General features: G+C 34.6%; 1 protein-coding gene across 9 annotated transcripts in view; it reads left to right on the forward strand.

The window, feature by feature from the left end:
• The window catches only part of LOC124165360 (zinc finger protein 865-like), an 87,780-nt gene that overhangs the window by 50,554 nt on the left and 22,041 nt on the right, over positions 1–15,185 (forward strand). For 6 of the 9 annotated variants that reach the window (XM_046542730.1, XM_046542729.1, XM_046542735.1 and 3 more), the window contains 3 exons: positions 1,404–1,469; positions 7,026–7,088; positions 13,545–13,816. In XM_046542730.1, the coding sequence (XP_046398686.1) occupies positions 1,404–1,469; positions 7,026–7,088; positions 13,545–13,816 (401 nt within the window). The remainder of the gene's footprint in view (positions 1–1,403; positions 1,470–7,025; positions 7,089–13,544; positions 13,817–15,185) is intronic. The other 3 variants (XM_046542732.1, XM_046542733.1, XM_046542736.1) reach the window with 3 other exon arrangements.

Genomic DNA, 15,185 nt, shown 5'->3' on the forward strand with positions numbered 1-15,185 from the left:
CTGGATACGTTTTTGTTTTGTTTAAATATCTCCCTGCTATGAAGAAATAGATCAAGGCTATCCTCAGGTGTTAGTGATGATTAAAAAAATATGTGCGTAGTTTCTCAGTTCTCTATTCTAAGCTATAATTTAACTGTGGCATTAGTTTATGTGGGTGGTCGAAAGGGTGACGGTAGAGACAATCGATTATGTGTTGAGACATCAAAAAAAAGGGAATTTGCTATCATTATTTCTTTAGGGCGACTTATATGCAAATCTGTCTTTGTTTTAGAAAAAATGAAAGCAGTAAAGGCCTGCATAGGAAAATTTAGGTGCTACAGGAATGTTCTTTTGTCAGGGAGGGCAATTATGTTGAAGCCTGTGAGGTATTCACTGCCTGATGCATGACGTTTAAAAATTTTGAAGTATAAGCTGTTATCATCAGTATGAGTTACTTATTGTCATAATTGGAAAAGCTTCTTTTTGAATCCCAAAGGCCAACATAAATGGGCTTGTTGGAAAACATTCTTTTGCTTTCACATATTTTTCTTTCACTTCTCTGTTGGCTCTTTTATTTTATTGAAAAAAATGTAATCCCCCGTTTACCGAAACTAAGTATGATTGGTCTCTTTAATATTTTCTCCAATCATTTCAATTGTTCCCCAATGTTCTTTTGTCATGTTTATTGAGAGTTTTGGCTACCAGTTGAGGTGGGTGTTGTTTGTATTTGAATATTCTCATCTAGGAAATAGACACTCTGGTTTGTGAATCATGGATGATAATATCATTTAAATTTTGAAAGTAATGGTTCCTGAGTATAAGAATGTTACCTTTTCTGCAGTTTATACCTCCTGTTCCACATATTGTGATGGACAATAGTAGTAATTGCCTACATGTACATTGCCCGTACTTATTTTTAGCCATATTGGTCACTTGTAATCAATGCAATATGATAGAATAATAATGTATACTCCTTTGCATGTAGTATCTGTATTGCTAATTACATGAATTCAGTTAATGCTTAATAATATTGATCTTCAATGCGTACAAGAGATATACTATCACATACAGCTTCAGATATTTAAAAAAATTATCTCTGCCAGGTAAAACTAAACTGTCAGTGCTTTGCATCAGGCAAGTGTTATTTGAATACAAAAAGTAACATCACATTGATCACTGTCTTTTTTATTTTCTATATGGTGTACTCCAATGGCACTATATGTTTAGCTCGATATTTGAAAAATAGCACAATGCCTTTATTGAAAAATTTCATTCACAATTGCTGAACCAAATTCTCTCAATGCCTACTTTAATTTGGTGAATGTTAAATATTTGGCTGTCATAATAAGAATTTGTAACATAACGTTATATTTCTGTATAAAATTAAGGTAAGGTATTAATAAAGTTGAAAAATATCACTCCAGACTTCCCCAGTCTCGGAAAAATGGGCTTGGAAAACCTGGAAAAGTCAGGGAATATTAGCCTTTCAGGTGAGTCTGAGTTTAAGGTTTTGAGGGCCGAATAAGTGTTCTCTATTTTGAATCAGTTACTGTCTTTTTGTCTTTGATCTCCTCGTTCACTCAAGCACCTCTCTATTTATGTTTGCAATGAGTTCATACATGTGGTATATAATTTTGGCTTTGCTGTCATATTGTTTGGTTTAAAATTCATTTGGTTCGTACACCTAGAGCTGATCAGAATTATTTTGCATTAAATCCCTTCTCTTTTGTGCCTAATTCCCTTGGTTGCAAAATTTGCATTCATAGCTGAACTGCAGAATGGTGTGGCATTGATGTGGGATTTTTCGATGAGGAATGCTCTGTTTTTAAAATTTTGTTTGCTTGCCTGCTCTAGTTGCAGTTGACTTATTCTATTCTCTACTTTTTGCTGTCTTGTACTATTTATGTTGTGCAGTAAACATTGTGACTCACTATTTCTTTAATCTAATTAGTTCTGAAAATTTTTCATCCATGGCTCATTGTGCAGATTTTGTTCTTAAGAAGGATCAAGACTTTGGTGTTAAAGCTCCATCTCTGATACTTCTGTTCAGAATCTCTTGTCCTAAGTATCAATAAAAAATTGCCAAGAAGATTTTACTGATGGCCATTGAACCTTTTTCTTCCTTTTTCAAGAGAATTTGTTGTTGATTACAATCAATTATTGGGATGCAAATTAGTCAATGTAGAAATTGAAAGTTATTGACCAATTACCTGTTCACCAGACGTGAATCAGCCCACATTGAGAAAACCTTATTAGTAGGATTAATGAGGAGAGATATCTCAGCAAACATCTTCTTGAGTTTCCTGAAGCTTGGGAATAAAGGGTATTCCTTCCTTTAACTTCCTTACCTAGGCTGCATGTGTACAGGCAAGAGAGACATGTATTTGCTGAGATGTATTGAAGCTGAGATATATTATTAGACAGATTGTTGGGAACTGTGGCCAATATGACTCTCAGTCTTAACATTATTAATTTTGATTCTCTATAGCTATAATTAAAAAAACAGCCATATAATTTTAGGTTAGATCACTCTTTCTGGCAGGGCTTTTATCTCGGTGTACAGTATGCTTTAACCATTCTATCGAAAGAACCAATGTGAAGTTCATTTCTATTTGGAGAAAATTACAGTTTCTGCTTTGTTCAAAGCAGGAGAGATGGCAATGAAATGCTGCGATTCCTCATAATTTTAATGCATATGGTTTGGTTGTGTATTAAAGTTGTGTGGAATTGGAGTATTTTTATTTCTATGTCCATGACGGATACAGATATTCCACCATGGTATGCCTGTTTTGGTTATCCCAATAGAGCCTCACTTTAGTATTTCTATGGTTAGAGGTGGAAGTTTTTATGACTTGGAATTTTGGCATATTTTTCTTAAACATGAGAGACTATAAAAAATAAATAACGATTGTTGTATTTCTGATTTTTTCAAGCATGTTTTTACAAAGTTGCATAAAGTTTTCCTTCTTTAAGAAACCTGTATTGAACTTAAATGGAATAATTGCTCATCGCAACCTACTTACCACTTACAAATCTAAAACTGCGAAACGAAAAAGCCAATACATATGTATAAATTTTTATTTTTCATTTAAGCAAGAGTAGCTTATTACAAGGGAACAAAACTAGTGGTAGGATAGTGTGTCAAATTGAAGTGTGGTCCACACTTGAGAATTGCATTGATAGTATTTCATGAAAGCACTGTATTAGATGAGGGAAATAACAGTCAATGAAACTGAAGGACCATATTTATGGCATTTCCATGTGGTGAGGGACACTTTAAAGATACTGACAGGCATTATTATCGAAGTATTCTACTGGTCAAGGTAGGTTTACATGAATATTTAGCTGAACCCTAGCCTGTCCTGTTCCAAAATGTTATGGCCATTGGAAACTACTGTTTCCTTTTCTTCATCTTATACCTCTCTTACCATCTTCTCAGCTTACACTTAAAAAAGCAATGGCAATAGTGGGTCACCTTGCCTCACTCCTTGGTCTGTCAGCGCTTGCCCACCCGGAATCTTTGCCCACTAATCTCGCTTGTGCAGGTTGGTGTATGGATGGCTGATTGTCGCCCAAATATGTACTTGTTTGCCCTCATCTGCATTCGTCTGTTTAAAATCCTCAGTACCACTTTTGCCACATGTGAGATTAGGCTAATAGTCCTCTAATCTCTGCTTTCTTCGTATTCGGTAGCAGAATTAGAACTTTTCACAAAATCCTCTGGCCAACACCCCTCCTTATAGATCCAGCACACTAGTTCAAATAACCATCTCCCACCATCCTTCCCTAGATTCTTCAGAATCTCACATGTTATATTTTCCACGCCCATTGCTTCCCCATATTTTATGACTTAAAAGGCTTTCTAGAATTCTATGTCTAGGATCCCTGGCCCAAGATTATCCTCCTCTGCAACACATTCCTCCTCTCTGATCAATCTTTCCACCATGTTCGTACTGCGTGTCTCTAAATAGATAAAATGATATGCGGAATGAAATAATTGAATTGATAGAAAAATTGGAAAAATATTTTTATCAATAGTTGTGTGATTTTATGGGACAGTAAATTATTTGGTATTTGATTCTTATGTTTGAGGTGTGGTTTAGTATTTGAGCTCAATATTCAAATCTGGAATGAAACATATTAAGCGTATCTCTAGTAATGGTCATGCCAATGCAAACTTGCTAAGCACAAAAATTATTTGATGCAATAAATATGAATATGCAGGATGTGGAATTTTACCCGTTAACTTGATCAAAATGAGAATAGAAATATGTACTCTTCCATCTCTTAGTGTTGCTGTATGTCTAATGAGATTATGTTTTTATGATGACAAGATCCTCACTCCTTGCACAAAGGCCTTTGATTTATTTAAGTTTAATCGTATTTTTATGAAAGAGAGGTACTGGAATAGTGGGAAACTGGAAATCCCTAGTAAATCAGAGGGCAGATATATTACTCTCTTTCCTTTTTGCCAACTGCCAAATAATAAACATGAAGTGCTTAATGCATAACTATTCCTTTCCTAATTTTTATTGTCTGTCATCTTTTTTTACCTTCTGAACTTACTTCTCCCCAAGAACTTAGACTTGTATCGGTGTAGCGTTGTTGATGGTTCTAATTTTCAGTTTTATCAGGTTAATAACAGTTGAATTATAATTTTATTTGCCGTACCTCAGGAACTGGTATTGAGTACAATATCGATGGAACGTATCTCAAATGGCTAACCAGTTAAGTACCGTATTTACCTGTAGGAGCCGCGCACCTTTTTTTCCAGAAATGCCTGTGAAGAAATGGTAGTGCACGGCTTACATGAATCCTCCAAATTTTAATTTTAATTCCACTTTCCCTCAAATTGTTATCATTTATTTCTCCAGAGTATAGTATTTAAACTAGGAAACCTTCGCAGGAATTACACTTCTAACATTATTTAACCTTATTATTCATGGAAACGTAAATTTATCAATTTAGCAACAAATCACGAGTTCCTATATTAGACCACGCCCAAAAATGTTTAGGAAGTTTTTTTCCTTCACGAGCTGGCCCAAAAATGGGGGTGCCAGGATACACGAGAGCATGGCTTACACAAGTAAATACGGTATTATTTATTGCAGCTGTTAAATTCTTTTGGATCTGGTAAATTTTGGAATTCAGTGATAAATCAATGCATACTCATGTCTGACGTTGGACTCTTTCATCAGCAGATGATGATTAATTTTGTTCAAAGATACAGAGTTTAAAAGCAGTTACTATTCTGTATTTCGTGATTTGTTATTTAGAAACATGCAAATTTATTTGAAATATCTTAATAAAGTAACCCATGCCCTTACATTTGTTAACGCTAGTTGGGAATTGATGCATTGTTGTTCAGACTTGTTTGTGTTTACTAAGCCATTGACAGAAGAAATTGTTGCTCATGAATAACTGACATTTTAAAGTATGGCATATTAAGTCATTGATTACTTTTTAATAAAACCTATCATCATCAATTTGATATACATAATACTTCATTTCTTGAAAACAAAAATCAATATTATGCTGCACGAATTTGTGATGTAAAAAAAACTTACGTGTTCATTCATTGTTTATGCATGTTCATTGATCGTTGCTTTTAAGTTTCTTCCTTTTGATTAAAAATTACTTTGTCAACTTTTCTCATTGCTGCCTTGAAGATCATTTTACATGGTCATTAATTAATCCAAGTGGGCCTTGAAATTAAGTGATTATGAAGGCTAGTCACATTTTAGAGGCAATAGATCAATTAACTGTGGTTACTCGAAAAGCTATAATTGCATAAACACCTTTAATGGGCTATTAAAAATCTCAATAGGCACACAGTTAGTGGTATAATGTATTAAATCAATTCCCCTTCCCCATTCTTCTTTACAGCAGCTTTTTTATGATATCCTCCTATCCTATGTCCTCCTGAATTGATGTGATTTATGCTCTACCCCTTCATGGAAATAATCATGCAGCAAGTTACAAAAAAGACTTTTATAGAGGCACAGATAGAAATAAGTATTAGAAAAATCTGTGAAGGATGTTGATCTGTAGAAATGAGAAATCGTTGAGGTTGAAGTTCAGTAAATCACTGTTAAATATTGGTGAAATAATGTTCAAATGTGCAAGTGAATGCAATAGTATAATGAAGTTATTGTGAATTTTTTGCGTCTCCACTATCTATGAAATATTTAATTTTCCACTATCTATGAAATATTTTTTTCTTCTGCTCAGTTGTAGGCACTTACTACTTTTCCTCAACAAGAGTGAGTTAATGAGTTTTACGACTTGTTTTGCTTTTTCCCTTACTCGACACTTCCCACAACGTCTTCTAAAGGTCCCAAGAAAATGCAAGAAAGTGGTTTTACTGTACTTGTAACGTAGTTTGTTTTCAATGCCATGAGGAAATGAAATTGGAATGCGAGTTTTCAGCTGTATTTCATGTTTTCCAAATGTTTTCTTTCTGGATAAGGAAGAAAAATTGCTTGCTTGACTTCCGTCCATTCTTTCTTTCCATCCACAATTGTTATGAGTGGTGGTGTTACTAACAGGAATGGCTACTTCAGTCCAAAATCTTACAACAAACTCTTATGCATTAGCGAGGCTTTAATTGTCGTCTTTTTAGGCTGTGAAAGTTGTGTTTAGTTACACACACAAAAAGCATGTTTTATTTTCTCTCTGCGTTAATATTTACATTTTCTTGGAGAATTTCAACCTGGATCAACTGTCCTGGTTAAGCACTGGTTGCACTGTCTTCTTAACTTTCCTTCTGATCATCTCTATTTTTGTCAGCTGGTTTTTTTAATCACCTTTCATCTTTTGATACTTGAAATTTCCATGCATTTAAAAAAATTCTCCATCCAATCTCTTTGTGTGCTATACCCCAGTTTTTGTATGAACTACAATTGATGGCTGTCAAATGATCAACTAGGTCACTTACATTTCTGGGATGTCTTCACTCAAACCTCCAATATTCACCAGCTGAATACTTGATGCCTTAACTCCAGATTTCCATCCAAATACTCCTTCATCTCCTTCTGTTTTTCCAGGATGACATCTCAGACCTTCCCACGAAGCGTCGCTGGGTGCATCCATTCTTCCTCCTTAACAAGGTCTGTTTAAAGTTTTAAGGCTCGTTCACATTTATTTGGAGCATTAGGCTAGTGATCAAAAGGTCATGATATACATTAGATGATGAGATAATACTTGAAATACTGACTTCATCCCAGAACCTTTTGTGAAAATAATTATTAGTCACTTCGCTTGTTGAGATAGAGTAAAACAAAATCATGCTCCAAGCTGCTTTTTTTGCATGCATAAAAATTAATGTGTGATTCTGTTGGAAGAGGTGAGAGAAAGTAAGATGCTAGATGCAAGTAAGATGCAAGATGTAAGGTTTTAAATACTTTTAAGGATGAAAATTTTCACTTTGCTCTTTGAGTTTGGTTCTGTTTTGATATTTTGATGTGTTAGTAAGGAAGGCATCTAAGTGGCCTAATGTTTTCTAGAGAGTCGGATACAATGAATGTGGAAACTTAATTGTGATATTTGATTATGTGAACGGGCCTTAACCCTCTACCCTTCCCATGTGAAAGTGACATGTTTGCCGGTGAACTGCATAAAAAGTATACCTCTTACTATTTTTCCTATCCTACTCCTTTGTGCACCCCATTTAGTGGTTGAAAGATGGTGGTGGTCTTCTTGTTTTTAATCCTTGACTTACGCTATGTGGTGTTTCAAAAGTGCTGGGGCCTGTCTTTTGTGACTGGACTCACCTATGCTTTGTACAATAATGTTGATTACTCTGACTTCTCAGCCATTTATTGTATTTTCCAAATTTCCACTAACTTATTGGTATTAAAGCATTAATGCTATCGAATAATGCTTGCAAAAGGTACCTCACTGTACGGTTGACGTAAATTTTTCGTTGATCTGCTGTAAACATTTTTCCTGTGGTAGATCAGCATCACGATTCATTTATTTTGAAGTTTTAGGGAGCTAAGTATCGAACTTTCTTTGACTTTGATATCTGGTGATATCAAGGTGAAGGGAATCTGTCATTCATTTGATTCTATGTATCAAAATAAATAATTATTGCATATTTTGTTTTTTTAATTAATCTCTTATATGCCATATGTAGATGTTAAAAGTGAAATGTATGGTACACAGAACATGAATATTTCATGAGCTTCAAGTTGTGCTATTTCATGAGACTAACAGCAGTTGACTACAATCACTACATCGATCTGTTAACAATTTAAAATTTAGCACACCAAATATCTTATTTCTATTATGATTCCAATGGTACAGCAGGCTTAACATCAGTTTTTGCCGTTAGTGAAATTATGTTAGCATTGTACTCAAAATTTCTCCTATGCTTATTTCCACTCAGCATCATTAAACATCATATAAAAAATTCTGATTTTCTAATGCAATTTCCTGGAAATATAACAAATGAAGTTAATTTTTTCAATTGAAGAAAAAATCTTTAGTGTATAAAGCATAATTATTCTCGAACGCTAATGTTAGATCATTTCACCAATCACCTACAGAGTCTGTGATGACCTTATAGCTGCCATGTGGTGGCAGTGAGGTGAAGTTCCTGAGGGACTTATCGAAAGAAAGATGGTAGAATTTTTTCACACCAGGTTATTGTATCGACGTTAGTTTTCAATGATATAGTGGGAAAATGAGGAGATTTTGTCAATATTTTGTTGTTATATTAATACATATAATTGTAGAGGTAGGCAACTTAGAATACTTCTGCCATCTTTATATGACTACCTTTACTCTTACTGAAGACAACAGCTGAAGGAATAGGATTTCCAAGTGCATTACTGAGGATTTTATGTAATCGCTTTGCTTATTATGCTCTTTTGCTTTTTTTATTATGAAATATGTTCATAGGTATCATGTGAATTCCCATTACATCATTTTTTCTTCTTTATACATAGTGTAGTGCTTTCACCTATGGTAGAAATGCTATCATCGGAAGTACTTTTAACTGTTTTACATTGGTTGAATGACTTTTTTGGCATTGTATAAATTTGGATGCACTAGCACAATATTAATACCTGCTTTGCATCATTATGCAATAACTCAATGAATAACACAAAATGGATTAGGAGAAAGCAGAATGGATTTAATAATCACTTGGCATCATGGCTAAGGTAATAACAGAGATATGAAAACAATTAAAATTTAGTTGCAACCTTTAAATGCTTCCTTTACCTGAAAATAGAGCAAGTAAAATTTATTTGCTACCTCTTGTTACTTTTCTGCAGAAATTTGTTGTAAGGAGTTTTGGAGTTATGGTTTCCCTACTCAGTTTGTATAAATTAATGAAATTACCGTGGAAGATGAGTCCTTAATGCTGTAAAAGCCTTTTACTTTGGGGATTATTTGCTTTTAATGGTGGCTTATTTCCTCTAGCATGGCTTTAAATATTCTATAACCCTGAATCCATTTTGGGTGCAACCTTGTTTCTTATGCTGTATTCTGATGGCTTTTGAATTACTAAGGAGTGGGTTTTCAAGCAGTTACAGCTCTTACATTGTTTTCAGCTTTCATTGAATGAAATATTTCATCGTGGTTTTGAGTGAACTACTCATTTTTTCAAGCACCCTGGTTTGCATGATGAAGTAATGATAATTTTCTTCCTAAAATGTATAAATAATTAGCCCTGCTACTCCCTCTTCCCTCCCCTGAGCTATATTTTCAATTTTATTGTGCTTTCATCATTAGTTTAGCAAATCTTTGTTGCATTTTAGTATGTGTAATTAATTTAGTGAATTCTTCTTAATGCCAGAATACAATAAAATTTTTATGGGCTTTTTGAGAAATGATTAAATGGCACTAATTTCTTGTAAGCATTTATGATTCCAAGATATAATAGTTTCTTGGTGTAATTTATTCTGAATTCATGTGTTGGACACTTGCATACATTTTTGCTTGAAAAATGTTCCTTATATGGATAATGTGCAATAAGTAAGAATGATTATTCTACATTTTTCTTGTGACACCTTCTCCAAGTTGCTTGATGATAAGTAGAATTTGTTTTTAAGTAATTTTTATCTTGGAAATATTTAATTATGAAAAATATTTATTAAAAAAAATGTAAAAATTGTCTTCATATAGTAAACTGATCATTCTCACGCCATAAAGTTTATACACATTTGCATAAGTATACTTGAGAAATACTTGTAGTCTTTAGCCATGACCTATTGTGTTTACTAAGCTATCCTTCAGAAATTCTTGTAAGTTTTGGTGGATTAGTTCATTGCTAAAGTTTTTACTCATTAATAGGTACTCTTTCATGGAAAGTCAATGGTGTTCATAATGGGCTGTCTTTTTCTTAGTCATCAGATGAATATGAGTGTAATCAATGGCCTTTCATTCATTATTTTTTCAATTGAATGCTATTTTTCTCGGTTTATACTTCCATTATTTTCACTCATTAGTTAAATTAAACATGTGTAGCATGAATTTGAACAGAGCACAAAGTGTTAACAGCCAATTTCACTGCATATTTTTCCTGAAGATTTTCCTAATTTTCTTTCGAATACCTATTGTTGAATTGGAGTTCATTTTAAATTTAACAAAGGTACATTCGGCATAGAAGAAAGTTATTGTTTACTCATTTGTTGCTATTTACTTAAACTACCAATATATTTGCTTCTATAAATTTTGACGTAGTCCCTCATCAAATATAATCAGAGATTCTGTTACATTGGCCCATTTATTTGGAATCAGTAGACGATAGTGGCTTATTTGCGAGGCAGGGTTTTTCCTTTTCCGGCTATACCCCTTGAGTAGTCATGCTGGTACACTTGATATACCTGTGATAAAGTTATCTTTACATCTACATATTGAATCTCAGGCAAGCATAATCCGATTTATGCATGGAAAACATTGTTGTGGTGATTATAGAGCGAGAAAAAGTTGGTCAAAAAGGTTCAAATTTCCAAATCAAGCCGTTGCACCAGAGCTGGTGATGTGCCATTGAGTCTTAGGTGTCAAAAAGCGGTCTTAGTCACTGCAGTTTATGGCAGATGCATGACACTCAATATTAACTTTGAAAAAATTATGCTGTTATTATGAAGTGCAAAAGCACACAGCTTCTTTGAATTGCTTCAAACGAAAAAAGATGAGTAGAGAGATGAGCATTGGGTAGAAAGCTGTATGAAATTAATCCGAGTATTGTGAAATTTTGATGAATTGCCGAATTTTAGCATACCTGATTGACCCAGGACTTACAGGAAGTCACATGTATACTATCTAATCAAATGGTAGAAAATAGACTAATTACTTGTATCCTGTATTATATGCAGCCAATATAGCGAGTAAGATGCGATGGTTGCCTTACCACGAAGGATTCCAAATTTATGCACTATGACTTTCAATTTGTCATCATAAATTTCCATGGTGTTGGGGCACAATATACTTTACTGTAATCACCACCTTAAACGCAAGGCATTTGTTACCCGCTCATTTACTTGGAAGGTCTTTTGAAACGTAACCACAGTATCTAGCTGCTGATGCTACACTTAAGCAAAAAATGAAAGTGGAAAACTTTTGTTAATATGTATTCTTGTTAAATTTAAAGAGGGCTGCCCTCTTTTGTTTAATATATATGCATATTTTCATCATTATCAATTTTTGTGTATTTTCTTTTGCCATCTGTGAAACTAGTTTGCGTCCTCTGTTAATTTCAATTTAAGGGAAGGTTACATAAGATTTATTTATTATTTCCTATGACATAATTTAAAATTATGTTGATTTTTCTTAGTCTATTATTTTACTGTGCCTTGTTAAGGAATGTTTTTGGAATAAAGAGTTATTTGTTCTGTATTTACATACTAGATGATTCAAAAGCTGCCTGTGGATTTGCATACACATTATGCTAGCAGTCTCATATCACTGATTTACCATTTTACTGTCGTAATAATACATTATTTTTAACCCTAATTCAATTAGCTCAATTTTGCTCCTTATGTTCAAAATGCCACTCTGCCAAATCACTAAACCTGCCTTTCTCCTGTCTTAATTTAATGTGAAGCAGGGACCGCAAATATGTATAAAATTGCTTTTATTTTATACAGCTTTACATTATTATTTGCTTCAGCACTTTTCATTAATAAATATTGACTCACAGTGTTATGGGAACAATTGGCTGAAGGCACTTAGGAATGAAATAATTTAATACAAGTGGGATCGATTTCTAAGACAAGGAATTCATTTAATTTCAAGTAGAGATAGTCTGCTAAGCATATAAAATCTTGGGATGACAGGTGAAAGCCTTGGGCACACTGGTCACCTAGTCACAACATGCTTCATATGGCAAGGCAAAGCAGGAGAAGCATATAAGATTGGTGTTTCCAAGTGGAAGGGCCCAGTCTGGAAATATCTGTCTTGGCTGTTGTTGGAGGCGAGGGTGATGGGACACCATTGCTTATCATTAGGGCTCACCACCTCAGAACCAGTATAAATCATGGGTACCTTCACTGGTAGCAATGAACCAGTATTTGATGGATGAATTAGAGGGATTTGTGGGATGAATAAGCTCACAATATGTCTGTACTGCAACCAAGTCTGTAAGATACCAATGCCCATTTGCTCCAAATTTGAAAGCCTTGGCAGTGCAATTTCTATGAGCCATGTCAATAATGGGAACAATGTCAGCCAGATTAAATTGAATGCTTGAAGAAAAATTAGCTCCGCAGCCCTGGGGCTTTTATAAAAAAAAATGAACTTATACAAGATGCCATCAGCCCTCCTCTGATAACTAGCAGAAAACTGTTGCACACACTTCTAAAATTAAATTGAGTTTTTCCTTAACTGTCTTGATGCCTTGTTTGGAACTTATTTTTGTGTCGTTTCATCCCAAGATGTCTACTCTCAATAGTAATGTTTTAGTTAGCGAAGCATGGAAGAAAAGTGCTGAAATTGATAGCTGTGACTCTGCCTATTCAAGAAATTTCAGGCTAATTCACTGGCAACCAAACCTTGCGATAAATTTTCCACTTATTTACCCAGTTTTCATGTTACTTTTATCTATTAACCCTGCCATAGGCTTAATGGCACTCTTATCTCACCTTAGGTGCTACCTTATGCCCTGTGGTCAATCTATTGCTAATTTTTTTTTTCTATAAATAGGCCTTAAGAGGATACATCCCTCCTGCTTAACTGTTCATTTTTAGTGACATATTACTCACTTAAAATATACACTATCATCATGAAATTTTCGGGTTAGATGAAGTAGACCCTGGGTAACATGAGATAGTTTCTTTAATTTGAAAACTTTACCTTTGTATTTTCTCACTTTTATTTTTTTTTAATATTTAAGATACAGACAAATGTTGACACAGGTCTGATCCTCTGAAAATTTCAAGATGGTGGCGTATGTTTTAAATAAGTAATATGTCACCAAAAAACTGCTGAATACTACCAGTTGCGAATGAAGTCTGCTTCCTCTTAAGGCATTTTGTTCAGTCCAATGTTTTGAGTTGAGAATGTATTTTCCTCAACTGATGTAACAGCCATTCTCACCTGTCCATCCCTCTGTCCAGGGTGACCGACCCTTCAGCTGCAAGCTCTGCGGCACCACTTACGCCTCGGCTGGCGACTTGAGGCGCCACGTTGAGTCTCACCCTGGCGAGCGCCCCCTCCTCTGCCCCGTCTGCTGGAAGACCTTCAAAAGTCGCCTTGGGCTGGAGAACCATGCCCGGCTCCACACAGGCGAGAGGCCATTTGCATGCCCATTTGCAGCCTGTGGAAGGGCATTCGCTCAGCGGGCAGCTCTCGACTACCATGCCAAGACGCACACAGGCGAAAATCACAGGTGAGGAGAGAAAGCCTCTTTGTCACTCATTGTTCACCTTCCACTTTCTCTTGCAGCCTGACCAATTGTTATTATGGCAAATTAAAACATACCATGCCATTTGTTGATGATGTTACGTGGTACTAATGTTTTGAATTTGAAATATCGCCTAATTGGGGTGCATTTAGCATCCCAGATGAAGAAGAAAGTATTAATAGCTGTAGGTACTAGTAATTCTGTGATAATAATGGTCAGAATACCAGATAAGATGTACTCACCATCGCTGATTACTGTTTCCATTTTATCCATGAGACGCCACTTATTTTTTTGTCGATGTGCTATCATTCTTAATTATTTATTTTTTCAATATTTATGGTGGTCTTTGTTGCAGAGGGTATTTTATTTGTGTAAATTATCTGATTTATGCCTTTCCTTAGTTATGTTGTTATTGAGTATTGTTAAGGCCTTATTGATTTACGAAACTTGTTCATTGAAGTTTGTATTTCTTTGAAAACTCCTTGTTTGGTATGATTTCTATGAACTTTTGAAGAGAAATTACGTTATGCCACTGTATGCTGTGCCAGCCAGTGCCAGTGAAAATAGTATTTCATGATATCTTATCATGTTTTCTTTAGTTATTTTATCATTTAAAATATTGCTCGAATAGTAATTCATGAACCCTAGTATATATGAGTGCTTGTGAGAGTATAGGTGGTGTTTTGAATATGCAATCCCTTTCATTCAGTAAATACTTCAAACTAACTACATTCAATAATGTCTGGTGGTAAAAGACATGAAGGAAGTCATCAACGATTGAAACCATTATTAAATCAGCTTGATACCTTATTATTTAATTGCCACTGTGTGTCATACCTTGGCATTTGTGTATAAATGGATTTACTCCCTATTCTTCCTAGAACAATTGTGATGTTATTCATTATCTATTGGTTTACAAATATCAAACTTTTTTCATAATTATTCTGGGCAGACCTTTTTTTCACTGGTAATTCTTTCTTCCAAGGTATTCTATGTTCATTGCACAAATTGTGTAATAGATTTACAGTTTAAGCTCATGTGATTGAATGAGTTTGTAGCCAATAAGACTCATCATAATGAATCCACTCAAATTTTTAACTATTTTTATGCTGTTAAAGGCATGAGTCCCTTCACTAGTCATGGTTATTAATACTTTGTTTGAAGTGAGATAAAATCTGTTACAGTGAAACCTCGATATAACGACACCCCACGGTGCACTAATAAACACTCGCTATAGCGAATTGTCGCTTTACCGGAGGTGGAGCAAATAATAGCCAATATACCTGTTGCGAACAGATATACAGGAACAGGAGTGGTGCGGCGACAGATAAACATCTATCCGATAAACATAAGC

The sequence above is a fragment of the Ischnura elegans genome, chromosome 9 (assembly GCF_921293095.1).
Source record: "Ischnura elegans chromosome 9, ioIscEleg1.1, whole genome shotgun sequence".
Classification (NCBI taxonomy): Eukaryota; Metazoa; Arthropoda; class Insecta; order Odonata; family Coenagrionidae; genus Ischnura; species Ischnura elegans.